Below are 26,988 nucleotides of genomic sequence, written 5' to 3' on the forward strand. Positions count from 1 at the left end.
GGGAGGGATAGCACAGTAGGTAGGCGTTTGTCTTACATGCAGCTGACCTGGGTTCGATTCCCAGCATCCCATATGGTCCCCTGACCACCGCCAGGAGTAATTTCTGAGTGCAGAGCCAGGAATAACCCCTGTGCATCGCCAGGTGTGAGAAAGAAAGAAAGAAAGAAAGAAAGAAAGAAAGAAAGAAAGAAAGAAAGAAAGAAAGAAAGAAAGAAAGAAAGAAAGAAAGCCCTGCCAGATCAGAGAGTCGAAGCACCATCGCTGACCAACTTGGGATTGAATATTAATCGACTTGGCCGGGCAGGGGGGCGGGGGAGGATTCTGCATGCTCCTAGTGTGCAGGAACCTGATCCACGGGATGTGAAGACCCTTATCTGGTCCCTGTGGCTGCATTCCAGAATTCCTAGCTGCCAGTTACTGTGGGCCCCGAGCGGACAGCAGGCTAGTCTAAGCGGCTGCCGGCCGACTTTTTTCCTATTGGCCACCAGGTCAGCACTTTTGCCAGCGATACTCCACATCCCGCAAGCAAGCCCCATCGGAGAGCAAGAGAGAGGTTGTAGGTCTTCATGAGCCAGCTGATCTGGTCGATCTTATCATGCCCCTAAAGTGGAAGGGGTCTAGGGGTAGGTGGGGAGTGTGGGCAGGGCAGGGGGCATGACAGAGAAGACATCAGGGAAATCTCAGCTACACCCACCACAAACACAAGCTTGGCCTTCTGAGGAGGAAGTGCTCAGCCTTGCCTGCCTTTGCTTGATTTTCAGAGTGCTTTTAGAAAAGCACCAGGGAGTACTGTTCAGCTTTAGTGCGGCTTCTTTTCTTTTCTTTTTTCTATCTTTTTCACCTATTTTTGGCTTTGGGACCACACTGGAGAGTGCGAGGGGGCTATTCCAAGCTCTGTGCTGGGGGATTGATCCCAGCAGTGCTCAGGGAACTGAATGGTGCTGGGGATGAAAATAGGGGGTCAGCTAAAGGCAAGGCAGTTGTCTTAACCCCTGTACTATCTCTAAGGCCTTTGATTTTTTTTAATTGCACTGTACCCCATGGTCAACATTTATTAAATACCTCCTGAAGATCTGTATAGTTACGTAACAACTCCCTCGAAGCTGTTTTAAGCAGGAAGAATCAGGGTGTCTGTGTTTAAGGTCCGCTCCCCCATCTCCACATCCCCTACTTATTGAGAACTTACTATGCTTCTAGGCTCCATGCCAAACTCTAAATTGCCTTTTCTCACAACAAACCCATTGTCTTAGTAAACCCATTGTAAGCAGAATCACATTTTACGGAGCCAATGGGAGTTAAGTTCTGAAGTTGGCACACAAGACAAACACTCTCACACGCAGAATTAAGCTAAATTAAACACTCAAGTGAGACGCCTTTCATTTCTTTCCCAGCCTGGAGGGTACAGATGCGGTAGGTGGGGGGGTTTAACCGCCACCCTGTCAACACCATCACCTATGCTTGGCTTGAATATGGTTGGCTTCGATGTGACTCTGCTTAACTCCATGTTGCGGGGATAAGAAAGTTGAACCGGGAAAATAACAAGCGAGGCTGAGCGCACAGGCTGAGATGCTCAGGGGGCCAAGTGGTCCTGGCAGGGGATAGGCGGGAAGTCTAAATAGAAGCGGGGACGGGAGTGGGACAGGGTCGGTCCTCGGGGCTACTAATTTCTCGGGGAGCTAAAGGATAGTGTATTAGGCTCAATTCCACACCTATCTTCAACGCCAGCTCCTTCCCACTTAGTTACTTACCAGCTCCGAAGGCTACAGGTTCTCCACTCAGCGTCTACTCCGCGGTACCTTCGTTGCTAGGTTACCAGCCAATACCAGGAGGCGGGACTGAGTTTGACTGATTTTCCTTTTCACCATTGGTTCACTTGGTTCACTCCGCTTTCCCCGCCTTCTGAGGCTTGACCAATAGAAAGCACCCTCTGTTTGACCTTCCACCAATGGAAAAGGCCCGGGACTCTCTATGGGCTGGACTGTACAAGTAAGGCGGGGGTAGGGGATGGGCGGAGTTAGGGGCGAGGCGGCTCCTTCTCTCACCCTCCTAAGGAGGCGGGTCAGATGTCGGGCATTGGCAGGGCTAGAGAACAGTGAAACGACGTGAAGATAAGCCAATCGGGGCACAGCATGACTGCCCGGCTAGCCAATAGGCTGCGGCGAAGGGCGGGGCCGGGGCCGGCGGGGCTGAGGCTCGGTAGGCGGCGGATGCGAGCGCTGGCGCAGCTGCGGCGGTGGCAGCGGCCGAGGTGGCGGCGGCGGCGGCGCGGGCGGCTGCGACCCCCCACCCCCGCGATCGGGGCTTTTGGCGGCGGGCTGGGCTGCGCGGTGCGGACCCCGGCGCCGTCCGGGCTGCAGGGGCGGCGCGTGTAAGAATTCCAGGGGTGCGAGGGACGGCCTGTCGGAGAGGGCAGGGGTCAAGGGTTGGAGTGCGCGAAGTAGGGGGCTGCGGCGATCTCCCGCGGGAGGCGGGCAGGGGCAGCCCCGAGGGGCAGCGGGGGAGGCCTGGCCGCGCGTCTGTCCCCGCGCCGGGGGCCAGCGGGCTGCCCTGCACCCCCGCGCCTCGGGGGGCGACCCCCGCGCGGGGCCCAGCCCCGGGGGAGCGCGTGGAGCTGGACCGCGCCCCCCCCTCCGCCCCGGAGCCCTCGGGGACCCCGCAGAGACCCGTGGCCGGTCACGCCACCCCCTGCCCGACAGCGGGACCACTGGCCGGGCTGCACCCCCGGGGCCAGTCGGGGTTCGGGGTCTCCTGGCCTCCGGGACCCCGGGGAGAGAAGCGGAGCCCCGGCACAGAGCGCAGCGCCGGTGACCTTGGGCCAGTGCTTTGCCCCCTCTGGAATGATGAACTTGACCTCAAACCCGGGATCCCCGCGTCGGGGAAAGGGGACACAGGGCCCTGGGTAGGCGGCTGCACCCCAACTTTAGGCTGTGTGGCTTCAGGTGTGGGCTGCGGCCATGGCTGTGCTGTTACTTCCTGGAGGGCAAGACCTGGCCACAGCCTCCTGGCTGACCCCGGAAGGGGGCCCTTAGCTACTTGGGGTTACTCAACCTCTTGCACCCCTGGCTTCAGAACCCCGCTGTCCCCTCTGCGGCTCCTGGAACCCCATAAGATGCTTCCAGTTCCTCTGGCCCCTTGCCTGAGTTGGGCAACCAGGGACGTCCCCTGATGGCTGATCACCCACAACCAGAGACGTCCCCTGATTAACCCCCAGCGCATGTCAACAGTCCAGTCCCCCAGGCCATGATGGTAACCGTGTGGCAATGAAGTCGCCCTGGTTGGGTGCAGAGAGAGGGTGGCTGGACGTCCCCGCCCTTCTCAAAATAAACACAGTGGAGATCGTGGGATCCCCAGAGCTGAGTGACAGGCACTCGGTGCTCGCGCCCTCTGCCTCCGAGTGTATCTGAGAACGCCCGGTTTTAAAGTTGAACCAGACAGAAGCATGAGAGAGCAGCGGCTCCGTGAGAGCATCTCGCCTGGGATCCCCTCTCCTGGGTGCGCCCCCTGAGATCCAGAAGCCGCAGCAGTCCCCAGAGGGAGGAAGTGAGCGGGCGGCGGTGGGGTGGCGGCTGCTGGCCGGAGCCCCGGGGCTGCCTCTCCGCCTCCTCGCTCTCCGGACGCCCCGGGGCCTGCCCGGGGTTGCCCTGCCGGGTGATTCACCCCAGAAGTGGGCAGGCTGCAGTTCAGGGAGTTCGTTTGGAGCCGAGATTGACAGGGGCCAGAAAGCGGCGGCTCGGGGAAGGCTCCGGCTGCGGTTTCCAAGTTCAAAGGTCCTGCCTCGAGCTGACTCTGCTTCTCGGGCCGCCTCAGCGGAACTGCAGACCCACAGGGACGTCATAGGCTGCTTCTGCGGGACCTAACCGGGGTGTCAGGACCGAGCTGGAAGTTGTGCTCGGGACTGCTTCGCCTTCCGCATCAGACAGCGGGATGTGGGGGAGAAGGGCGGCTGGGCGAGGGGGGGCAGCCCACCTACCCCCCGACAGTGCAGGGCTTGGCCGCGCGCTTGCTTCTCCAGCGCCAGTTTCTGCTTATTCCTTCCAGTCCCGTCCCACCGGCTGGGGGATCCCCTGGTACTTGATACTCATTGCTGGCAGCTATTACCGTGTTATTTTTATTTATTTATTCTTGGCTTTGGGGCCTCATCTGGCTCTGTGCTCAGGGGTCACTCCTGGAGGTGCTTAGGGGACCATGTGTCATGCTGGAGATGCCTGTGTGTGATGCAAACGCCGTGACCCCTGTGACCCCACTGGCCTCTATTACTATTTTAATGTTTTAGTTTTGGTTTTTTTTCTTTTTTCTTTTTGAGTCACACCCGGTGATGCACAGAGGTTCCTCCTGGCTTTGCACTCAGGAATCACTCCTGGTGGTGCTCAGGGGACCATAGGGGATGCTGGGATTCGAACCCGAGTCGGCCAGGTGCCAGGCAAATGCCCCCTCCCCGCTGTGCTATCGCTCTAGCAACCAATGTTTTAATTTTTTTTTTCTCTAAAATCATTCGGGAGGCGGGTTGGTATTGAGATTGAATCTGGGACCTCCCACATTTGAGGCCCGCGAAAGCCCCCTACACGCCCAGCCCAAGTCTCTGACACCTTTTTTGTTTTGTGTCTTTGCTATGGGGGCTCACCCGGCTCGGGGTCCGTGCAGATCTGGGGGGAGCCTGTGCCTCACGCTGTCACATGGTTCACTCGCCCTTTGGTCTCTGAAATTTAAGAAAAACTCCTACCACGAGTCAGACATAATGAGGCACAGAGACGGGACGTGCTAGTCTGATCCTTATCTGCTGGCATCCTTGGGGGGCGGCAGGGCCCCCTCCTCAGGTGCTCAGGTGTGGCACTTCTTGGGGGCCCCTTGAGCTGCTTTGGGGATGTTCAGAGGGGCCAGGCAGTGCCGGGGAGACCTCGGGGCCTCGCATGTGCTGGGTCTGTGCTCGGCCCGTTCACCTTTCTCCCCGCACCCTTACTGGCAGTCTTGCAGCGGCCCCTCCCCTCCCCCTTATTTTAATCCTAGTATACTACCACCGACATGTTCCAAATTTGAGGTCCAATGCCGTGAACCCCACCATTTGAAAGTTGTGATTTTTTTTTTCTATTTGGGTCACACCCGGCAATGCATAGGGGTTACTCCCGGCTCTGCACTCAGGAATTACTCCTGGTGGTGCTCAGGGGACCCTATGGGATGCTGGGAATTGAACCCGGGTCGGCCACGTGCAAGGCAAACGCCCTCCCCACTATGCTATCACTCCAGCCCCAGTTGTGGTATTCCCCCCCCCCCCCCCCCCCCCGTGTATCTGCCAGGAGATGAAACCACCGTCCCTGCTAATTCTCGAGCGTCTTCGCCAGGGCCTGGCTGTAGCCTAACCGCCGTCTCTTCTCCCCTCGCCCCCAGCCCCAGAGATGCCTGTGATGGGGGCGTGGCTGAGAAGCCCCTCTAGGCCAGCGACGGTGGAAGGAAGCTCCGCACAGAGACTATTTAAAGCCCTGGACATCACCTCCTGAGGTCCGAGGAGGAGCAGAACATGGCCACGAGCCTGGATGACGACGTGCCCCTCATCCTGACCGTGGACGAGGTGGGCGGCGCCCCAGTGGCTCCCTGCAATGGCCAGGAGGAGCTGCCTAGCCGAAGTAAGCCGGCAGGGTGGGGATGGGGGGTGGTGGGGGGGTCCCTCGAGGCCTTCCCCAGGGGCCTCCATGTTCTGAGAGTCAAAATTGTACCCTTGCATCCGGCTCCACATTCGACCCCCACATCCTGAGGCAGGGATTCCTGGGGTCCCGGTTCCCTAGTTTGCAGGCACGTGGGTGGGTGGGGTGGAGGTGGGGGATCCCTGGCCTCCCCCCTCCTGCCTGACCCTCCCTGCCTTTGTTCAGGGATGCTGGGTGCGGGCACTCCCGAAAGCCAGCCAGCTCCCCCTCCCCTCTGAAGGGTTGGCAGGCAGATTGGGGGGTGGGGGGTGTTTCCTGTGATCCCCTTAATGGGAGGCTTTGGGCTTTTGGCCTCCTCTTCCTTTTCAACCAGACCTTGCTCCGAGCAAGCCCCAGAGAGGCTCTGAGCTCGAAATGCTTTAAATTTTAAGTGTGTTTCTGGCAGAATGAAAGGCCTTAAAACCCTTTCTGGTTCCTGTCCCGAGGTCATTTGCTTCGAGTGCTCGGGCAGGCGTCTTGGGTTCAGGAGAGGCTTAAAATAACTCACCAGGCAGAGTGATCGCAGAGCGGGAAGGGCATTTGCCTTGCACGCAGCTGACCCGGGTTCGATCCCTGGGACCCATAAGGTCCCCCAGTCCACCATCAGTGATTCCTGAGTGCCGAGCCAGGAGTAAGCCCTGAGCACTATGGGGTATGGCCCCAAACCAAATAATAATAGTAAGTCTCCTCTCGGAGAGCCCGGCAAGCTACCAAGAGTGTCCCGCCCGCACGGCAGAGCCTGGCAAGCTCCCCGTGGCGTATTCTATATGCCAAAAACAGTTAACAATAACAGGTCTCTTTCCCCTGACCCTGAAAGAGCCACCAATATGGCAGCTTTAGGAAAGGCGAGTAAGGAGAGGCTGCTAAAATCTCAGGGCTGGGACGAATGGAGACATTACTGGCGCCCGCTCGAGCAAATCTATGAGCAACGGGATGACAGTGATACAGTGAGTTTTCCTTTCACAGACTGGGTCGTAGCCGTGGGGAACCAGCGGATCAGGGTCCAAGACTAGGGAGAGGGGTGGTCTTGCTTTTCTCCCGTCGCAAGTGCGGACACGTGGGTCCAGGAAAGACCAGCCTGGTCTGCGCCACCTCCCTGGTCCAGGTGACAGTCGTGAGGCCCTCAGCCAGCCTCCCGGAAGCAATGAGGGAGGCCAGGAGGCTCTGGCTTCCTCCGAATCAACAGAAGATCAGCGTAAACCGGTTTCATTTCTTGCTGTACGGGGGCCACACCTCGGGGTGCTTGGGCGTGACTCCCAGCGGTGCCGGGGCTCGGTCTTCCGCCTCAAAGCCTGCACTGCCTGGAAGGAACCAGTGTCTTTCGCCCTAGTTCTGGGCAGTGGGGGGGGCAGCTCTCTTCTGAGAAGTGCTGAGCAGGCCTGCTCGGGCCCGGAGCTTGCTTATCTGTTATTTTAACCAATATTCCTCTGCTGAGTGGGCCCGGGATGGTCTGTTTTTGGAAGCGCAGCCTCCGTCTGCCCGAGAGGTTAAGGATCGTGTCTGAGACCACACGCCCGTGCCAAGGGGCTGAGCTGAAGTTTGAGAGCCGGAAGGCCGGACCCCCAAGTTCCTTGCTTCCCTCCTGGCCTCTTTCTTCCCTGAGCCTTAGAAACACAAGCACCCCCTTTGGCATCCGCACGAAGCATCTGGGGAGAGTGGTGGCTATTTTCTGTTTTTTGGGGTTTTTTTTGCTTTTTGGGTCATACCTGGCGATGCACAGGGGCTACTCCTGGCTCATGCACTCAGGAATTACCCCTGGCGGTGCTCAGGGGACCCTATGGGATGCTGGGAATCAAACCTGGGTCGGCCGCATGCAAGGCAAACACCCTCCCCGCTGTGTTATCGCTCCAGCCCCTATTTTCTGTGTTTTTGCAGCGAGGTAGAGACTTGTCCAGCCCCCCACCCCCCAGCCCCCAGCCCCCAGCCCCTCCCATCTGCTGCCGTGCCTCTCCCCATTAGAGTGGAATGTGACCGAACCTAGGCAGCGAACCCAGTGACGCACGCAGGCGGCTCCATCCTGCCCCCGAGGGAAAGGACGGAGAGGGAGGGAGTGACCTGGAAGGGAATGGACCCTTCTGGATCCTTCTGGAATCAGCGGAGCTCCAGGTTGAAAGCTTCATTGCTCCTCACTGTTTGGGCAGGGGCAGAGCTGGGGACAGCTTGTCCCGCTGGCCTGCAGCGCGAGACGGGGCGGGACCTGCAGGCAGGACGGGCCGGCCGGAGGGGCCCCCCAGCCAGGAGGCCCCCTGTCAGGAGACGTCTTATCTCCACGCAGTGCTGGGGCAGATAAGCACCTTTCTTAAGTGAAATCGAAAACATCCAGGGGTCCGGAGGTTGTGTTTGTGGCCCAGAAAAATGTGCTGGGGCCTCCCTCTACTCGTCCCTCTCCTGTCGGCCCCCCTGGGGGCTGGGGGCTCCTCGGGCCTGGCCAGGAGCAAGGGAAGGGCCCCCGAGGCAGGTGGCGGGACAGGCTTCTCCGCTTGAGTTCAAGTTTTCGTTTGTTCTTGGGCCACACCCGGCAGCTCTCAAGGGCCACTCCCGGCCCTGCACTCAGGGCTTACTCCCGGGGGTTCTCGGGAAGGTGTCCTACCAGGGACCGAGCCCAAGCCCAGGCCTCCTGTATGCAGCCTGCACGCCCGTGCGTTGACATGCGTCTCTGCAGCCTCTTTAGGCCGGTGGCGGGCACTGGTCTGCAGACCCGCCTGGCTTCCACCTTATTTACGTTGTGCTTAAAAGTTTTGCCTTTGTCCCAAAAAAAAAAAAAGCAAAAAATAAAAAAGGGAGCTGGAGCGATAGCACAGCGGATAGGGCATTTGCCTTGCACTCGGCTGACCCGGGTTCGATTCCCAGCATCCCATATGGTCCCCTGAGCACCGCCAGAGGTGGTTCCTGAGTGCAGAGCCAGGAGTAACCCCTGTGCATTGCTAGGTGTGACCCCCCCCAAAAAAAAAAGCAAAAAAAAATGTTTTGCCTTTGGGGGCTGGAGCGATAGCACAACGGGGAGGGCGTTTGCCTTGCACTCGGCTGACCTGGGTTCGACCCCCAGCATCCCATATGGTCCCCTGAGCACCGCCAGGAGTAATTCCTGAGTGCAGAGCCAGGAGTAACCCCTGTGCATCGCCGGGTGTGACCCAAAAAGCAAAAAAAAAAAAAAGTTTTGCCTTTTACCCAAGATCCCTGGAGTCCTGCAGTCTGTCTGCAATGCAAATCCGACCTGGTAATGTCACCTCCAGCCCCGGGACTGTACCCTACCCCAGAGGAGCCAACCCTCGACCCCCCCCCCCGCCCCACCCCTGCCCACCCCGGCCCCCTCAGGGCTGCCCAGCAGAGCCTGCATTTTCTCGCCCTTCCAGCCTGACTCCCACTGGAAGCCTCAGCTGCAGCGTCCCACGGAGTCTTGTTCTGAGAACCACCGCCCCGTGCTGTCCCCGCAGTAATGACTGTCGTCTGGGGCCTTGCAGCTGCTGGGCGTGGCCGTCGGCGTGGGCGGCCTCTCCGCCCCGTCTGTCGGTCAGAGGCCGCAGCTGCCCTCACTGTCCCGGCCTGTGGCCTGTGGAAGCCTTGAGGTGTGAAGGGCTGGGCGGAGGGTCAGCGTCTGCCTTCCGCCTGGCCTCCCTGGTCTCCGGGTGCTGTCCCTCGACTGGGCAGCGTCTCCCCGCCCGGAGGCTGCAGGGCCGCCTTCTGGTTTGGGATTTTATTTTTTTTTTTTTGCTTTTTTTGCTTTTTGGGTCACACCCGGCAATGCTCAGGGGTTACTGCTGGCTCTACACTCAGGAATTACTCCTGACAGTGCTCGGGGGACCCTATGGGAGGCCGGGGATGAACCTGGGTCGGCCACGTGCAAGGCAAACGCCCTCCCCGCTGTGCTGTCGCTCTGGCAGGGCCGCTGTTGGCGTGGGCAGCCGCTTCCCTTGAGCCTCCCTCCCTGGCTGGTGGCGCTGCCTTACCCTGTGCCTGGGCAGGGGGTGTCCTGGCCTCTCCTGGGGAGGATCCCCGCCATGACCTTCCTTTATGTGTTGGAAGGTATGGGGCGGTCCCCCATACTCAGCAGCACTTAGAACTGGCTCCTCATTCAGTGCTCAGGGGTCACTCCTCTTAGAGCTCAGGGGACTATATGAGGTGCCAGAGATTGAGCCACATGAAAGGCAAGTGCCCTGCCCACTGTGCTAGGGGCTGGCCCTTTACCCTATTTATTTAGTTGTTTATTTACCCCCTTTATTTATTATTTATTTATTTATTTTTTATTTGCGGGGCGGGGGAACCATACTTGGTGGATTGGTGGATTGGGGCTGACTCCTGGCTCTGTGCTCAGGGACCACTCCTGGCGGGGCTCAGGGGACTGTGTGGGGTGCCAGGGATCAAACCTGGATCGGTCGCTTGCAGGCGGGTGCCCTCCCCGCTGTACTAGCTGCAGCCCCCTGGAACCCACTTCCTCAAGCCTCCCCTTCTCACTCAGCCCTGGCCGGGGGGGGGTCTGTCTGGGGGATTGGGACTTCAGCGCAGGGGTCTCCGGGGGTGCTCCTGAGCCCCTGACACTCCTGGGGCGGGGTCCGACTGTGCTCCAAGGCTTGCACCCCACCCGAGGCAAGGGTCTACGCAGGGGCACTTTGCTCCTGCAGGGGGGCCCGGCGGGACTCACCTGAGGCTGTAACCACGGTGGGTGCCCCCGGGAGATGGCGGAGTTGGCAGGTGGGTGGCAGTAGCTCCCCAAGGGGAGGGGCAGCGGGGGAACGGGAGGCCACGCTCATGGCCTCTGCCTGTTGGCGTGCCAGCAGCTGAGCAGACCCCCGGGACCCAGGGCTGCGAGGAGCACAGAGCACGGGGGTGTCAAGGCTTCTGGTTTTTTTTTTTTTTTTCTTTGGCTTTTTGGGTCACACCCAGCGATGCTCAGGGGTTCCTGGCTCTGCCCTCAGGAGTCACTCCTGCTGGTGCCCACGGGACCTTATGGGATGCCGGGGATCGAACCCGGGTAGGCCACATGCAAGGCAGACGCCCTCCCCGCTGGACTGTTGCTCTGGCCCTTGTTCCAGGCTTCTCCAGAGGCATTTGGGCGGCCTGCCCCGGTGCTTTCTTTTATTTATTTATTTATTTATTTATTTATTTATTTATTGCTTTTTGGGTCACACCCAGCGATGCTCAGGGGCTACTCCTGGCTTTGCACTCAGGAATTGCTCCTGGCGGTGCTTGGGGAGACCATATGGGATGCCGAGGATTGAACCCGGGTCGGCCGTGTGCAAGGCAAATGCCCTCCCCGCTGTGCTATCGCTCTGCCCCTTGCCCTGGTGCTTTCCCCGGGTGGCAGGGCCGGTGGCCGGGAGCAGGACTGAGGCTGGAGCCGGTCCCTCGGCGTCACAGCTGCTCGGGTGCTGACCGCCTCACGGCTTCTGGGTGGCAGCCCCTGCAGGCGGCCGGGGCCACTTGCGGGCTGAGCTTTCGGCCGCGGAGCGTGGATCCTGCAGGCCTCTCCTGGGCGCCAGGAGTCCAGGCCCGGGTGGGGACAGCTCAGGGTGAGGCCCCAGGAGTCTCGGGCTGAGCGTGGTCTGGACTGGGGTCCCGAGAGTGGAGGGGCTGGGGTGGGTCCCAGTCGCCTGCGCGTGCCGGCCCTGGCATCCCCGCCACGGCCAGGGCGAGGGCTGCCCCTGGGGAATCTCCCAGTGCACCGAGCGTGCGCCGAGCAGGGGTCCTGAACCTAGGCCAAGCCCCGAAGCCCGTCCCTGGCACGGCGGGGGGCGCCGCCCAGCTGGGCGGCAGCGGCAGCCTGGCAGCTGGAGAGCGGAGCAGCACCAGCTCTCGGCGGCCTCCCGCGGAGCATGGGCGGCTGGCGGGCCGCGCGGCCCCCTCGCTTCCAGGGGCCTCGCCGAGGCGCCGAGCCGGCATCACCCGGCGGCGGCGGCACCGATTAAAATTTAGCGGGCACCCGGCCTGTCTGCCGGGTTGCAGCCTCGGGCTGCCTCGCCTTTGATTGGGGGGCGGGGGTCCTGTCTGCTGCCACGGGCCCCCCTGCCATCTCCCGCCCGGCGGGCGGCGGGCCTGCCAGCAGCGGCAGCTGGGTGCGGGCTGGCGCGCCTGCTGCCCGCTAGGTCCCGCCGCCCGCGGGAGGCCGGGTTCAGTTTTCTGCAAAAGAGCGAGTGAGCGGGCGCGAGCGTGTTTCCCCGAGCAGGAACAGCCCGCGCCACATCTGCAGTCGGGGGGCGGGGGAGGGGGTGGGGGCGGAGCCTGCTGGGCTCCACTTGCCCCTACTGTGCGCCCCCCCCCCCCCCCCCCCGACGACCCGCTCCCCCCCTCGCCCCCCGGGCTGCCAGGACAGCCTTGGTGGGGGATGCCCTGGCCAGGCCCTCTCCCAGGCTCTCTGCCCGTTCCCCCCGGCTGGCCCGGCGCTGTTGGAGTCACAGCTGGCCGAGGGGCTTGTTGCCCGCCCGGCTGCTCTCCGCTGGGCGGGCCCTGCATGAGGCCCAGTCGCCTCTGTGCCCACTGGCTGCAGAAGAAACTCTGGCCCTCAGTGCTCCTTAGCCAGGATCAGGGGCCGCACGTGCCCCAGAGCCTGCACGCAGTGTGACCCTCTACGGGAGCGGTGTGCTCCCCAGGGACGCCCCTCGTGCCACTGATCGTGGACACTGACCACAGCTCCAGAGCGGGGCTGGGTGCCGTGGGGGCCCCTGGCCTGGCCCCCTGCCAAGGGGGGTGTTGTCCGACAGGGCAGCCGGCCCGGCGCAGACCCCCTGGCCACCCCCATCTCCACAGTTTCCCGGAACTGAGAATGTCCCGGGCTGTGCGGGGGTGGGGGGGGGGTTTGCACCGCCTGGGAGACCCCCGCCCCCCACGCTGCCTGCTTCTTCCGTCCTTCCCTTCCCCTGTGTCGCACCAGCCACTCTGCTCGAGGCCCGGGTCCCCTTTGTTCGCCTCCGGGCCTCCTGCCCGCCTGTGAGACGGGCTTTGTGTCGCCTCTTTCCTTGGCGGTTTGGTCCCAGCTGGCTTCGATTTTTAAGTTTCAGCAGCTCTGACTGGGGGTGCGGTGGGGGTGGGGGGGTGTCCGGGTGGTCAGCCCTGAATAGCGATTCTTTCTCTCCCCCTGGAGACCGGGGTGGGTGGAAGCTTCCAGAACTCATTTGAGTGGCAGGAACCGCATGTGGCGCTCGGTTCAGATGCTGAACTTCTCTGGGCCCTGGTTCCTGCCGCGGCCTCACCTTGCTCTCGGGCCCCAGGGGACCAACGAGGCGGCCCCAGGCATGGGTGTGGAGCCCGTGTTTAGTGGTCGAGGGCCGGGGGCTGCCTAGGCCAGTCCTGGGGACGCAGAGCGGGGTGCAGGCCTGCGGGTTTCGTGCTGGGCTGCCCAGGCGTGATCTGGGGTCTTGGCTTGGTCGCACGGGCCCCGACTGTGTGTGGGGACCCTCCCTGGGGGTCCCCGGCTTTGGTGCGCGATTGTCGTCTTCTTCTGACCTTTGCTGCTGCTGTACCACCGGGGGTCGAGCTTATTTGGGGCGCTCCAGGTCCCCATCGCAGGGCATCGGGCCTTGCTTGGCGTGTGGACCCTGTGCAACGCGGTCTCAGGTCCCCGAGGGGGGGTGTGGCTGCCCGACCCTCCCCCATCCTGCCACGCACATTTGGGTCGATTCCGACACCCCCAGGCGCACTCCGAGTCCTGCCCCGCTCCCTGGCCTGGCACTGGATCCGGTGGCTGCACGCCGCCGTCCTTCGTCCCCTTAAGCCGTGCTCCCCAGAGCCCGGTTGGCGCTGGAGGCAGCCTGGCCGGGGTCTGCAGGGGCCGCGTCCCCCCAGCCCCTGCAGGCCTGGCTCTTTCGCCCCATTCTTCTTTTTTGCTCTTTTTTTTGGGGGGGTCACACCCGGCGATGCTCAGGGGTTACTCCTGGCTCTGCACTCAGGAATTACTCCTGGCATTGCTCAGGGAACCCTATGGGATGCTGGGAATCGAACCCGGGTCGGCCGCGTGCAAGGCAAACGCCCTCCCCGCTGTGCTATTGCTCCAGCCCCTCGCCCCATTTTTCTGATAGTGACTCAGTGCCCAGCAGGGGGGCTCTCTTGCCATGCCCGGCCCCCCACCCCACAGGTGGGCGTGCTGGGTCCTCCCAGGGCCCTGCCACCACCAGGCTCTGGCCTGGCACACCCCGTGCCCTGGCCTCCCGCACCCGCGTCCAGGAAGGAAACCTTAGCTGCAGGCCAGGCCGGCCGCCTCGGCCAGGGTCAGGCGCCGCTTCTCAGGTGGCACGAGAGGCCGCGGGCCCACACCGCCGTCGCCTGCCCCTTCTGCGCCACCTTCACTGCACTGTAGAGCCAGGGCGAGGGGCTGGGCCCGAGGCCCCCAAGGGTCTCCTTTCTCTGAGGTCATCAGAACCGCTCCCCACGCGCCCACGTTGCTGTGGACTGCAGCCTCCACTGGCCTTTTCTTCATCTTTATGGGGGGGGGGGGTGGGAACAACTGACAGTGCTCACTCCTCACTCCTGACTCTGCACTCAGGAATCACTCCTGGCAGTGCTCAGGGGGTCATAACAGGTGCCAGGGATTGAACCGGGTCCGCCAGTGCAGAGCTAAGCATCGTCCTACCCTCTGTACTGTGGCTCCAGCCCCTCCACTGTTTTTCTTTTGTTTGTTTTGTTTTGTTTTGCTTTTTGGGTCACACCCGGCGATGCTCGGGAATGACTCCTGGCGGTGCTCGGGGGACCCTATGGAATGCTGGGAATCGAACCCGGGTCGGCCGCGTGCAAGGCAGACGCCCTCCCCGCTGTGCTATCCAGCCCCTCCACTGTCATTTTTCTCTTCAGCCACAGAGCCTGGTTCTCTTCCCTTCCCCCGGCTGGCTCGAGCCGTCTGTCCTTGGGCCGGGGGGATTTGACCCCCATTTACTGCTGAGTGCCGGGAGGACCCCAGGGAGCACCCCTCGGAAGGGGAGCCCTGGACTTGGGCCAAGGGCTGCGTGTGGTGAGGGGGCCTGAACGCTCACCCGGGGGGGCTCCCCCACGGGACTGGGCTAGCTGGGCGGAGAGCTTGGGGGCCCCCCAGCCAGTGCCTAGAGGGGCTGTTGTTTGGGGGCTGATGTGCCGCCGCAACTCCTGGTCACGGTGCCCACGAGACCCCCCCCAGACTGGCCTCAGGAGGCTGCGGGTGAACCCGCCAGCGGGGAAGGGGGCGCAGGCCAGCAGGACCACGGCAGGTGGCACTCGGGGTGGCCCACGAGGCGGGGGACGAGGAGCCCAGGGACCGTGCCTTTCCCGCCCCACAGCTGGGCCCTCGGTAGGTGGACAGGAGGGCAAGACCCGGGAGTCTCCCTCCCCCCGACGCCCAGGGGCCCTGGAGACTGTCACCCCTTAACCGCTCATCCGGGGTGACAAGGAGACTCGCGTAGAGGGGATCCCGCCAGGGACAGTCGAGGTGGGGCCTGGACGCTGCCTCCTTGCTGGACCTTTGGGGCCCCGGGGGCCTGAGCCGGCCCCTCTCCCTCTCGGGCCCTTCCTGTCTGGCTCGTTTCTCCCTATCAGACGGGGTGCCTGTCCCCCGACCCTCCCGGCTCCTGCAGAAGACCCCGCTCGGGCCCCGAGCAGGGCCAGGGAGGGTTTCTCCCGTCAGCCTGCGCTGCCCACGCCTGAGGTCCCGTGCAGACGGGGCCCGAAATTCTCGGCTCAGAACCATAGAGGCGCCTGCTCTGCCCTGCCTGGCGCGGGGCGGGCGGGGGGGCTGCTGAGGCCGTGACCCCGCGAGGCGGCGGCGGCGGGCGGGAGGGAGGCCGGGCCGCCGGGCTGGGGCCCCACGTCCTTGCACCGTGACCCGGGACACGTCTCGGAGCCTCTCTGGGCCTCTGGTCCCGGGCCCCGGGCCGTGGGAGGGTGCGGGAGGCCCTGGGGAGGCCCCCGGGGTGCAGGCTGGGTGCCTGGGGGCAGGCGTGTGACGGGCTGTTCCGTGGCCACAGCACCCAGGACTGGGGTTCCCAGAGGGCCCCGCCCGCAGCTTCCCGGCACCCGAGGGAGCAGGTGCTGGGGGGACATGTCCCGGGAGCCCCCCTGCTCGCTGCTCTCCCGGAGCCGACGCTGAGTGGGCCTGAGACCACCTATCTGCCCACCAGCCTGGCGGAGCGGCGGACGCCCCTTGCCCCCCGGCCTCGCGGACGCTCACGGGACTTTGGGGTGTCCCAGTTGCTCTTTTTGTATTTTTGTTTGCTGGTGTTGTTTCGGGGGCCACCTCACAGGTGCTCTGTGTGTGTGTGTGTGTGTGTGTGTGTAGCAGTGGAGGTGCTGTGTGTGTGTGTGTGTAGGGTGGAGGTGCTCTGTGTGTGTGTGTGTGTGTGTAGGGTGGAGGTGCTGTGTCTGTGTTTGTGTGTGTGTGTAGGGGTGGAGGTGCTGTCTGTGTCTGTGTGTGTGTGTTGGGGTGGAGGTGCTGTCTGTGTCTCTGTGTGTGTGTGTGTGTAGGGGTGGAGGTGCTGTTTGTGTCTGTGTGTGTCTGTGTGTGTGTCTGTGTCTGTGTGTGTGCGTGTGTGTAGGGGTGGAGGTGCTCTGTGTGTCTATGTATGTGTGTGTGTGTGTTGGGGTGGAGGTGCTGTGTGTGTCTGTGTGTGTGTAGGGGTGGAGGTGCTCTGTGTGTGTGTGTGTGTGTGTGTGTGTGTGTGTGTGCAGGGGTGGAGGTGCTCTGTGTATGGTGTGTGTGGGGGGTGGCACCGGCCTCCATTTCTTCGCCCCCCGGCCCCCTCGGCTCTGTGCGGTTCCAGCTCACCCTTCTCTTGAGGCAGGGCCCACGTCCTCTCACATCAGGCGACTCACCTGCCCCAGGCCGGCCTTGTCAAGCACCCCCCCACCCGCCCGCTCCCCAAACCCCTGCCGGGGAGGGCGTGGCTCCCGGGGAGGGCGTGGCTCCCGGGGAGGGCGTGGCTCCCAGGGAGGGCGTGGCTCCCGGCAGAGCCCCGCTGGCCCAGGTGACTGCAGAAACCCAGTGGCCACTGGCTGGTTCAGACCAGAGACTCCCGTCCCTGCCGGTGGCCTTTGCTCCGCCGAGCAGAGGGTGGGCTCCTGGCATCAGCTGACCCGGCTAGGAGAGTCCTGGCCGCCACCCTCTCGCCCCCTGACCCCTGGAGCCAGTTGTGTCTAGCCCTGCCTGCCCGCACCCTCTGCTGCTCCCTTCGGCCTGTCCGCTGGAAGCCGGGCCGGTGGCCCCAGCCTCTGTCGCCCTCCCTCCCGCCTGGCTCGGGGCCAGCTGTGGACACCGCGGGGCCTGCCCACGTCAGCTCTCAGCTCACATGGAGCCGGGGCGAGGAGGTCTGAGCGGGAGGCAGTGCCCCCTCCCTCCCTCCCTCCCTCTCTCTCCTTCCTTCTCTCCTCTCTCCTTCCCTCTCTCCTTCCCTCCCTCTCTCCTTCCCTCTTTCCTTCCCTCTCTCCTTCCCTCTCTCCTTCCTTCCCTCTCTCCTTCCCTCCCTCTCTCCTTCCCTCTCTCCTTCCCTCTCTCCTTCCTTCCCTCTCTCCTTCCCTCCCTCTCTCCTTCCCTCTTTCCTTCCCTCTCTCTCCTTCCCTCTTTCTCTCCTTCCCTCTCACTCTCCCTCTCTTTCTCTGTGTGTGTGTGTGTGTGTGTGTGTGTGTGCGCGTGCACATTTGGGGGTGACTGGGCCCAGTTTTCATACTTTTTTTGTGGCGCCACACCCCGCAGTGCTCGGGCGGGCCTTACTCCTGGCTCTGTGCTCAGGGATCACTCCTGGTGGGGCTGGGGGACCCTGTGGGGTTCCAGGGCTGAAACCCGTCTCGGCGGCCACGAGCACGGCCAGTGCCCTCCCGCTTTTCTGTCCCTCCAGCCTGTTTTCATCTGGGTTTGCCAGGGCAGGGCTGGCCCTCTCGGCCAGCGCCCCCAGACAGCCCCTTGGCGTCCCCCCCTCGATGCCTGCCTGGGCCCCTCTGCAGTTTCTCCCGTGGAGCGAGGGGTTGGGGGTGCCTCTGTGACAGCCGTCCTGTGGCGGGTCGGTGGCCTGCTAGTGGGTGGAGGGGAAACTGAGGCACCAAGGACTGACTTCGGGATGAGGGTGCGGTGTGAGGCAAGGTCACGTGGGCAGCGGGTGGGGTCCTGGGACCCCGTTTGGCCCGTGTGAACTACGGGGCCAGGCTGTGTGTGAGGTGGGGCCTGCCCCAGACCCGTGCCCCCGCCACCCCCACGGTGGCAGCCGCCGCGCCCCTCCCCGCCCCCTCCCGCTGTCCCGCTTTATGGCCGCATATGGAGCCGGTTGCTGTTTACCCGCGCCAGGACGTGCGCTGTGCCGGCTGCCGGCTGCGCTCGGGCGGCGGAACCCGTGGATTCCCCGCAGGCCCGTTTCCGAGGCCGCGCGCACGGTCCCCAGCTGTCGTGCAGGCCGCGCGGGGCCCGTGACATCAGCGTGGAGGAAGCGTCCCCATCTGTGCAGACAGGTCACCCCGGCTTGCCTCCCGCCTTGGCGCGGGGAGCCGCGGCTGCTATTCCGGGGACTGAGGGCCCCGCCCCGCCTCCTGCCGGCGATTTGCCCGCGTCGGTCCCCTCCCGGCCGGGCCGGCTGCCAGGCGGCGTCGGGGGAGCCAGGGGAGGAGTAGGTGGGGCGTGAATCCGGAGCCGCCGCCGCAGCCTGCTCTGGGGGAGGGCGCTGCCCCGGGCACCGGGAGGGCAGGACAGAATGTCTCCCTTCCTGAAGGGACGGGGGCCTTCCTGGTGCCCGGAACGTTCCAGCTCAGCTTCCTCTGGCCCGTTCCTGAGAACAGAGCAGGGGGGGGGAGGGGGGGGATGACGAGTCTGGCCTGTGATCCCCGCCCCCCTCCACCCGTCCCCGTCCCCAGCTGGCCGCTCTTTGCCCTTCACACCCGTGCGTCCAGCCCCGGGCTGGAACAGCGGAAATGCAGGGGTGGCCCTCTCCCCTCTCCTCCCAGAGGCCGGCGGCTCCCTGCTGCACTGCGGCCAGCCACCCCCTCTCCTGTGGCCGGGCCCTTGTGGTAGCCTGACCGGGAAGGTCCTGCCTGCGTTGTGTGCAGGGCAGCCTTTTCCGGGGCGCCCGCCCCCCCCCCCTGCCTGGCCACCCACCCACTCCCTTTTTTTTTTTTTTTTTTTGCTTTTTTTGGGTCACACCCGGCGATGCACAGGGGTTACTCCTGGCTCTGCACTCAGGAATCACCCCTGGCGGTGCTCAGGGGACCATATGGGATGCTGGGATTCGAACCCGGGTTGGCCGCGTGCAAGGCAAACGCCCTACCCTCTATGCTATCACTCCAACCCCCACCCACTCCCCACTGTGTGCCTCCCGGGAGCTGTGGGCTCAGCCCGGGTGGGCACCCGGGAAGCTGGGGGAGGCGGCTTCCAGGCAGGGGACCTCCAGATTCCATGCCCAGACACGCCCGGGGGGCCAGCCCCCCAAAGCCGGGCCCCCAGCTTGGGGCTGCGCCCCCTGAGGCAGGGCGGGGGGGTGCCCTTCCCGCTGCTGGGCCTTTCGCCCGCCCCTTCTCCTTCCCTGCCCTTCCCTGGACAGCAGGGCGGGCACCCGTGACTTGGAGCCCGGCCACCACCTCTTGGGCCACGGTGTCCGCTGGCCATCGTGGCAGAGCAGGCCAGGCCTGACCCGCTGGACCAGGCAGGGGTTATGCCACGCCTCTGCGTGCTGCCATAAGGTGCCAAAGTGCTTCTGAATTGCACGGCACCTGCCGCCCGCTGGCTGGAGGCTGCACCGCCCAGGGCCCCCCCTGCTCTGTAATCCCTGGGCACCGCCCCCCTGGCGGGCAGAGGCTCTGGAGACCCCCGCCCCCGCCCCATGCAGCAGCCGCTCCCCACGCCTGAGCCCCAACTGCCGGGAGGGCTCAGCCCCCCGGGAAGGGTCGGAAGCCTGGGTAAGCGCTTTCCTTTCTCTTCAAGGTTCTCCCCTAACTTGCTCTTTTTTGGGGGAGTGGGGTCTCCCCAGCAGCGCGAGGGGCCTCCAGGGCTGGTGCTTGGGAGACAGGCTGCACCAGGACACACCCAGGGTCCCTGCAGGCGGTGCTGCCCGGCCCCTCCAGGCCCTTCCCGCAGGGAGCTCAGGAAACAGAGACGGGGTCGCCCCTCTGCCCTCACTGAGGGGCTCGCAGGCCCCGTGGACACAGAAATGCACCAGGAGCCACACATCCCTTTCACTCCGGCTCCGAAAAACAGGTTTAGAGCGGGGAGGGGGCGGGAGCAAGGAGGCTATGAAATAAATAAGCCAGATGAGGGGCTGGAGCAATAGTACAGCGGGTAGGGCGTTTGCCTTGCACGCGACCGACCCGGGTTCGATTCCCAGCATCCCATATGGTCCCCTGAGCACTGCCAGGAGTGATTCCTGAGTGCAGAGCCAGGAGTCAGCCCTGAGCATTGTCAGGTGTGACCCAACCCCCCCCCCAAAAAAAAAAAACAAACAATAAATAGCCAGATGATGGCTTAACTCTGAGCATATCAAGAATTGCATGATGAAATGCAAGTGATCTAAAGACGAGGTCAGAAGCAGAGGTGGGGCAGGAGAGACCGTGTAGCCAGCAGGGCACTTGCCTTGCCCCCCTCCGACGCGGGCTCAGTCCCCAGCACCTCATCGGGTTCCCCCAAGCCCACCAGGAGTGAGCCGGTGAGCGCAGAGCAGGAGGAAGCCCTGGGCTCGGCCAGGCGTGGCCCCGGTCCAAACAAAGAGCAGGCCAGAGTGGTGTCGGCCTTCCTGTTTCTCCTGCCAAGCTCTAGCAGGTCCCCCTGATCTCCTGCCTTCTCGGCTCCCTCTCCGCCCGAACCCCGTGTGCTGTGCCACACGCTCCCGCACTCGCTGGCCACTCTGGCGAAGGGCATCCCACCCAAGGGCCCCCCTGCTGGAGGTGGGCACAGAGGGGCCGCCTGCAGGGGTGTCTTATTCTCTGACCTTCTCCTCCTCTTGCAACAGATGGCAGCACCTGTGCCGGCCACAACTCCAGGACCCCCAGCCTGAGCTCGGGGGGTGACAGTTCCCCCCTGAGCCCCACGGGACACAGCTGGGAGATGAGGTACCAAGAGGCGGCCATCTACCTCCAGGTGAGCCTCGGGCCTGCTCCACACCCGGAAGGGCTCTCCCGGCCTTGGCACCCGTGGGGGGGGGGCGCCAGGCCCTGGTGCCTGCAGTGGGCTCGGGCAGCCCCCCTCTGGGCTCTGCCCCCCGGTCCCTGCCTGTCTCCACTCCCCCTTCCCACGAACACAGCAAGAGAGCGAGCGCTCAGTTTGGGGCCGGGAATCCTTGGTGGAGAATTCGAGATCTTGTCCTTTCTTCTTTCGCTTGCTTGCATTTTTTTCCCTTTCTGGGTCACACCCGGCGATGCACAGGGGTCACTCCTGGCTCATGCACTCAGGAATCACCCCTGGCGGTGCTCAGGGGACCATATGGGATGCTGGGATTTGAACCCGGGTCGGCCACGTGCAAGGCAAACGCCCTCCCCGCTGTGCTATCACTCCAGCCCCATTGTTTGCATCTTTGTGATTGCTCTTCCAGGCTTGTGTTTTGGGGGGGGAGTGGGGGTTGTTTGAATTCAGTAAAATGGATAAGTTCACTTTGATCAGAATCGTTCACATACTCATGTATGGCGAGGGGAGAGACTTCGCCCGAGGCCCTCCCTCTCAGCCTGGCTGATCTGAGGGCTGACGCCTGGGGCTGGGAGCTGGAGCGGGAAGTACTGCCCACGTGCCCGGCCAGGACCCAGCTCGGGTCCACACGGCCTCCCGAGCACTGCCAGCGAGCACCGCCCGATTCTCAGCTTGTGCGAAGTGCTGGCCCACAGGGACAGTCACTAGGAGTGATCTCGGGCCCCCCACCCCCAGCATCCCTTGGGAAACCCCCTCCCCTGACAGTAGTGGTTTGCAGTGAGAGAGGTAGCCCAGTGGGTAGAGCACTTGCCCTGCACGTGGCCCTGAGACCTTTCCCGCCTCGGTGACACAGCCCCGCCTGGGGGCTCCGCCAGGCGGCGTGCAGGGTGCCAGGAAAGCCATTGCCCACCCCCACCTGCAGCCCCGCCTGCGCTCTTTCCTCAGGAGGGCGAGAATAACGACAAGTTCGTCACGCACCCCGACAGTGCCAAGGCGCTGGCCGCCTACCTCTTCGTGCACAACCACCACTTCTACCTGATGGAGCTCGCCACGGCCCTGCTGCTCCTGCTGCTCTCACTGTGCGAGGCGCCCGCCGTGCCCGCGCTGCGCCTGGGCATCTACGTGAGTGGGAGCGGGCTGGGGGTGGGATGAGGTGAGGGGGGGGTCGCAGATCCAGGCCGAGCCTGTGCTCTGGGAGGGCGTGGTCTCACGAGGGGCGTGGCCCTTCTCCAGTGGGGCGTGGTCTCGGTGAGGGGTGGGGCCTTGCTCTGGGAGGCGTGGTCTCAACTGAGGATGTGGTCTATGCTCTAGGAATGCCTCTTTCCTGAGGGGCGTGGCTTGTTTTCCAAGAGGGCGTGGTCTTTGTTGGGGCGTGGCCTTGAGATGAGGGGCGTGGTCTGTGCTCCGCTGTCAGGGGAGGACCTGGTCTCGCTCTGGGTCTGGGCTCCCTGAGCCACACCTCCCGCCGCCCTCTGGCCACAGGTCCACACCACGCTGGAGCTGCTGGCCCTGACGGTGGTGGTTTTCGAACTCTGCATGAAGCTGCGCTGGCTGGGCCTGCACACCTTCATCCGGCACAAGCGCACCATGGTCAAGGTGAGGGCCCCCGTGCTGCAGAGTCTGTTCCTGGGCGCCTGCAGCCCGTGCCCACCGTGACGCAGGGCCGCGGGGGTGGCAGATGACTTCCTCTCCTGGCCTCCACGCGGCCAGCTTGCACAGAGGGGCTCCGAGTCCCGGGGACTCGGGGTTCCCAGGCAGGTCCGTGCCGCCCCCCCGGGGTCTCCCCACACTGAGCCCTCCGTAGTGCCTGGACGCTTCTGCCTGGGCCCAGGGCGATGTGGGGGCACTTGGGGAGCTGCTTCCGGCAGCCTGAGAGGGTGTGGGGCGGGGCCGCCAGCTAACCCTCCTGTCCCCTCCAGACCTCCGTGCTGGCCGTGCAGTTCCTCGAGGCCATCGTGGTACTGGTCCGCCAGACGTCCCACATGCGGGTGACCCGGGCCCTGCGCTGCATCTTCCTGGTGGACTGTCGGTACTGCGGCGGCGTGCGGCGGTAAGGGGAGGTGCCTCCTGGGCCTCGGTGGAGTGTCCCCATCTCCTGGGGCGGGGTGTCCCCATCTCGGTCAGGTGCTCTGCCTCCATCCTACTAATGGGTCTCCTCCCCTGCTGCACGGGGCCCTCCACCCGCACCCCCAGGCAGACTTCAATGAGCACTGTGGGGAGAGCCTCTGCTGGGTGCTGGGTCCCAGTACCCGTGTCTCATGGGAGCCGCAGTTGAGGTTGCACTCTGGGCCTCCTGCTGCCTCCCCCGGTGCCAGAGGGCCGCACAGGGGTCCCTTGGGCTGATCGCATGCCCATCCCCCTCCTGTCCCCCCAGAAACCTGCGGCAGATCTTCCAGTCCCTGCCGCCCTTCATGGACATCCTCCTGCTGCTCTGCTTCTTCATGATCATCTTCGCCATCCTCGGTGAGCACCGTGCCCTGAGCCAAAGTCTGCACCCGCCCCCCCCCCCCGCACCTCCCCGCTTCTTCAGCAGAGGGCTGCAGGTTGTTAGGAAGGGAGAGGTCTCCTCCGCTGCACGTCCAGTTCTGACCCCTGACCCCGTCACCCCCTGGCCCTGCCCCAGGGGGCTCGCCCTGTCGGAGTCTCCCTCTGTGGCCTTTCCTGAGCAGCCGGAGGGCGAGCCTGGGGCTGAGCACTTGCCTCGCATGCGGCCGAGCCCTGGTCAGCCCGCAGCCTCGCGGGGCACAGTCCTGGAGGCCCCAAGCACCGCCAGGGCAGCCCAGGGGTCCCGGGAATGTAGGGCCCAAGCAGCACCGCCTCCTCGGACCCTCCCAATGAACTGGTGAATCATGTTAAATGTCCGGGAGGGACCCCCCAAAAAAAGCAGACCAAAGGCTGTTGCCCGTCAGGTTCTGGCGTCTGTAAGTGCTGGTGCCTGTGTGTGGACGGGCGTGCGTTCCTCCGAGTCGGCCTTTCCTTGCCTCAGTGAACCCAGAATCTCTGATCCAGCTCCTTTTTTTTTTTTTTTTTTGCTTTTTGGGTTATACCGGTGCACAGGGGTTACTCCTGGCTCTGCGCTCTTGAATTACCCCTGACAGTGCTCAGGGGACCGTATAAGATGCTGGGAATCAAACCTGGGTCGGCCTCGTGCAAGGCAAATGCCCTACGCACTGTGCTATCGCTCCAGCCCCAGATCCAGCTCCTCTGGGGGCCGAGGGGTGGGTGTGAGACCCGTAGGTGCCTCCGCCCCCTGGTGGCGTCTCTCCATCACACGCACCTTATGTGGCTTGCACAGGTGCCTGCACAGGCTCTCCACGGCCCCAGGAGGCCAGACCCCCTGCACCCAGACCCAGCTAGGGGCTGAGGTTGGCGCCCCAATGGGGGTTGGGGGACATGGGGGGGGCCTTTTAGTGCTGAGTTGGTAAAGGCAGGGACACTCTGGGCCAGTACCCGCTATCCTGAGCCACGGTGCTCTCCCGCCCCCACCCACCCCGGTGGGATGTCCTCTGCTCCAAAGCGGGCGTGGCACTGTGGCAGGGTCTGCTGAGGCCTGGCTGAGGGGGGTTTGCGCTCAGAACGCTGCGCCCGTGAGTCCGTGGTGAATGAGATGGTCACGCAGTGCCCAGCCTGGGGGGGAGGCCATGTTCCGAACAGCACACCTGCCCCCCTGCCGGCCACATGTTCTTGGGGGCTGAACACACATGTCCTCTGGGGGCTGAGATACATATGTGTTCCCTGGGGGCCAAGACACAAACATGTTCTTGGGTGCCGAGACACACATATGTTCTCTGGGTGCTGAGATACTTGTGTTCCTGGGTGCTGAGACACACGTGTTCCTGGGTGCTGAGACACACGTGTCCATTGGGGGCTGAGACACGTGTTCCTGGGTGCTGAGACACACGTGTCCTCCAGGGCCAAGACACACATGTGTTCCTGGGTGCTAAGACACACGTGTCCATTGGGGGCTGAGACACATGTGTTCCTGGGTGCTGAGACACACGTGTCCATTGGGGGCTGAGACACACGTGTTCCTGGGTGCTGAGACACACGTGTTCTCCATGGCCGAGGCCCCGCGTCCCCGCCTCTCAGCTGCTGTGCGCCCATGCTGCCGTGTCCCCCCGTCCTTTGGGGGGGCCTCTGCTCTCTCTTCGTTTCTGTGGTGTCCGTGTGGCGGTCTGTGTCTCGGGGCAGCAGCCGCACTGGGCGGCGCCAGGAGTGGCCCCTGTGCCCTGCCGCCGGGCTGACCCTGTTCTCTGTCCGGCTCCCGCCGCTTCTAGGTTTCTACCTGTTCTCCCCTAACCCGTCCGACCCGGTAAGTCTGCATGTTTGTCTGCTTGCGCCCTCCGTGCGCCCGTTCCCCTCGGCCCCGGGGCCGCACGGACCCCCGGCTCCCGAGGAGGGGGTGTCCCCCTGGCTTCTCACAGCAGGGCCTTGCCCCCCGTCCCCGCCGGGGCGCCCCGACCTGTCCCTGCGAGGCTGCTTGTGCACGGGGTTTGAGCCAAGCACCGTGTTGCAGCCTCCGATCCTGCCGGGGGGGGGGGGCCGTTCCGGCCCCTGGGACCCAGCCCTGGGGGGAGGCGGGGGGCCCGGTGGTCCCTCACGGCTTCTCCCCTGCCCCCCAGTACTTCAGCAGCCTGGAGAACAGCATCGTCAGCCTGTTCGTCCTGCTGACCACGGCCAAGTGAGTGAGGCTCGGCCTGGGCCCCATGGGCGGGGGGGGGGGCCAGTCGGGGCAGGCTGGGGGGGGCGCGGTGCGAGTCACGGCGAGTCACGCCCCTCGCAGCTTCCCAGACGTGATGATGCCGTCGTACGCCCGGAACCCGTGGTCCTGCGTCTTCTTCATCGTGTACCTCTCCCTCGAGCTGTACTTCATCATGAACCTGGTGAGCCTCCCCCCCTCGAACCTCGGCTGCCGGGTGGGGGCTGGGGGGGGCGGATGCCAGGTCAGGCAGCGCCTGGGTCTGTGCCCAGGACGGAGCGGCGGCTCCTGGGGACGCCAGGGTCTCCCCCAGACACGCTTGTTGGGGCCCTGGCAGGCAGCGCACGGCCTGCTTTGCCCGCTGGGTTCGGGGCCGTAACCCAGCCCCCGGGCGCTGCCAGCCCTCCGCGGTGCTTGCGTGAACGTCCCCGCCCTCGTCCACGCTGCGTCGTGGCTCCACGGTCCCTTTCTAGAACCCGCTCCTGGCCTCCCTCCCCCTCGCCCCAGTGCCGCGTGCCTCCCACCCCGGCCGAGATGGCCCCGGCTGCAGGGGGGCGCTGGAGATGTTTGCAGGCCCCTCTGGCTCGCTGCTGCCTTGGGCGTGCCAGCGGCGTCCTGCCCTGCCACTCTGCTCTCGGGCAGCGCCACCCTCGGGCCCCGGCAGGTGGCGGTCACCGTGGGGCCTGGCCACAGAAGGGAGCCGTGGGGGCGTGGTTGACTCGGAGCCCTGAGCCGTGGACGCCCCGGTGTGGCCCCAAGCTGGCTGCTGCCAGGGCACTGTGTGGGCACACGGGTGCCCGTCTGTGTACACGGCGGCCCCGGCTGGTCCCTGGCGGGAGCGCCAGGCACAGCGGCCATCTGCCGGCTCTCGGGAACTGTTTGTTCTCCGGCCCCGCGGGGAGAAACTGTTGATCTTGGACCTGAGAGGGGGGAGGGGGAGGGGGCATTTGAAGAGGCGGGAAGGACAAAAGGCTCCTTTCGGGGGGCTGGAGTGATAGCACAGTGGGTAGGGCGTTTGCCTTGCACGTGGTCGACCCGGGTTCGATTCCCAGCATCCCATATGGTCCCCTGAGCACCGCCAGGGGTGATTCCTGAGTGCATGAGCCAGGAGTAACCCCTGTGCATCACTGGGTGTGACCCAAAAAAGCAAAAAAAAAAAAAAAAAAGGCTCCTTTCGGGAAGAAGCTTCTGGGCTCCAGAGAGATAGGCCAGAGGAGGGCGTTTGCTTTGCACGCGACCGACTTGGGTTCGATCCCCGGCTTCTCCTACGGTCCCTGTGCCCGGCTGGGAGTGAGCCCTGAGCGCGGAGCCAGGAGGAAGCCCCGAGTATCACCGGGCGTGATGTCAGGTCGTTTCCGGGAAGGTCCCTTTTGCTCCCCTCCTGGCCCCCCTCCCCGCGTGACCCCCTGTCGGGAGAGGGGAGGAGGGAGGAGGCCTTGGCAGTGACCTTCGCAGCGCCCGGGGCTGACGCGGGCACCCCCGGCCCCCTCCCCAAGTCAGCGTGTCCAACTGGCGACCCTCGGTGGGGAGAGAGAGGCAAGCTGGGCCTCGTGGCGACCACGTCCTCCAGCTGA

The 26,988-nt window shown here is 64.1% G+C and overlaps 1 protein-coding gene across 1 annotated transcript in view; it reads left to right on the top strand.

Moving 5' to 3' along the window:
- The first annotated feature begins 2,188 nt into the window (after positions 1-2,188).
- TPCN1 (two pore segment channel 1) overlaps positions 2,189-26,988 on the top strand; it is a 35,094-nt gene continuing 10,294 nt past the window's right edge. The window contains exons 1-10 of the mRNA XM_055147208.1: positions 2,189-2,368; positions 5,383-5,618; positions 20,546-20,673; positions 21,661-21,837; positions 22,198-22,311; positions 22,635-22,765; positions 23,090-23,178; positions 24,993-25,027; positions 25,338-25,396; positions 25,499-25,598. Coding sequence (XP_055003183.1) covers positions 5,513-5,618; positions 20,546-20,673; positions 21,661-21,837; positions 22,198-22,311; positions 22,635-22,765; positions 23,090-23,178; positions 24,993-25,027; positions 25,338-25,396; positions 25,499-25,598 — 939 coding nt within the window. The 5' untranslated portion in view covers positions 2,189-2,368; positions 5,383-5,512. The remainder of the gene's footprint in view (positions 2,369-5,382; positions 5,619-20,545; positions 20,674-21,660; positions 21,838-22,197; positions 22,312-22,634; positions 22,766-23,089; positions 23,179-24,992; positions 25,028-25,337; positions 25,397-25,498; positions 25,599-26,988) is intronic.

Source organism: Sorex araneus, chromosome 9 (genome assembly GCF_027595985.1).
Source record: "Sorex araneus isolate mSorAra2 chromosome 9, mSorAra2.pri, whole genome shotgun sequence".
Taxonomy (NCBI): domain Eukaryota; kingdom Metazoa; phylum Chordata; class Mammalia; order Eulipotyphla; family Soricidae; genus Sorex; species Sorex araneus.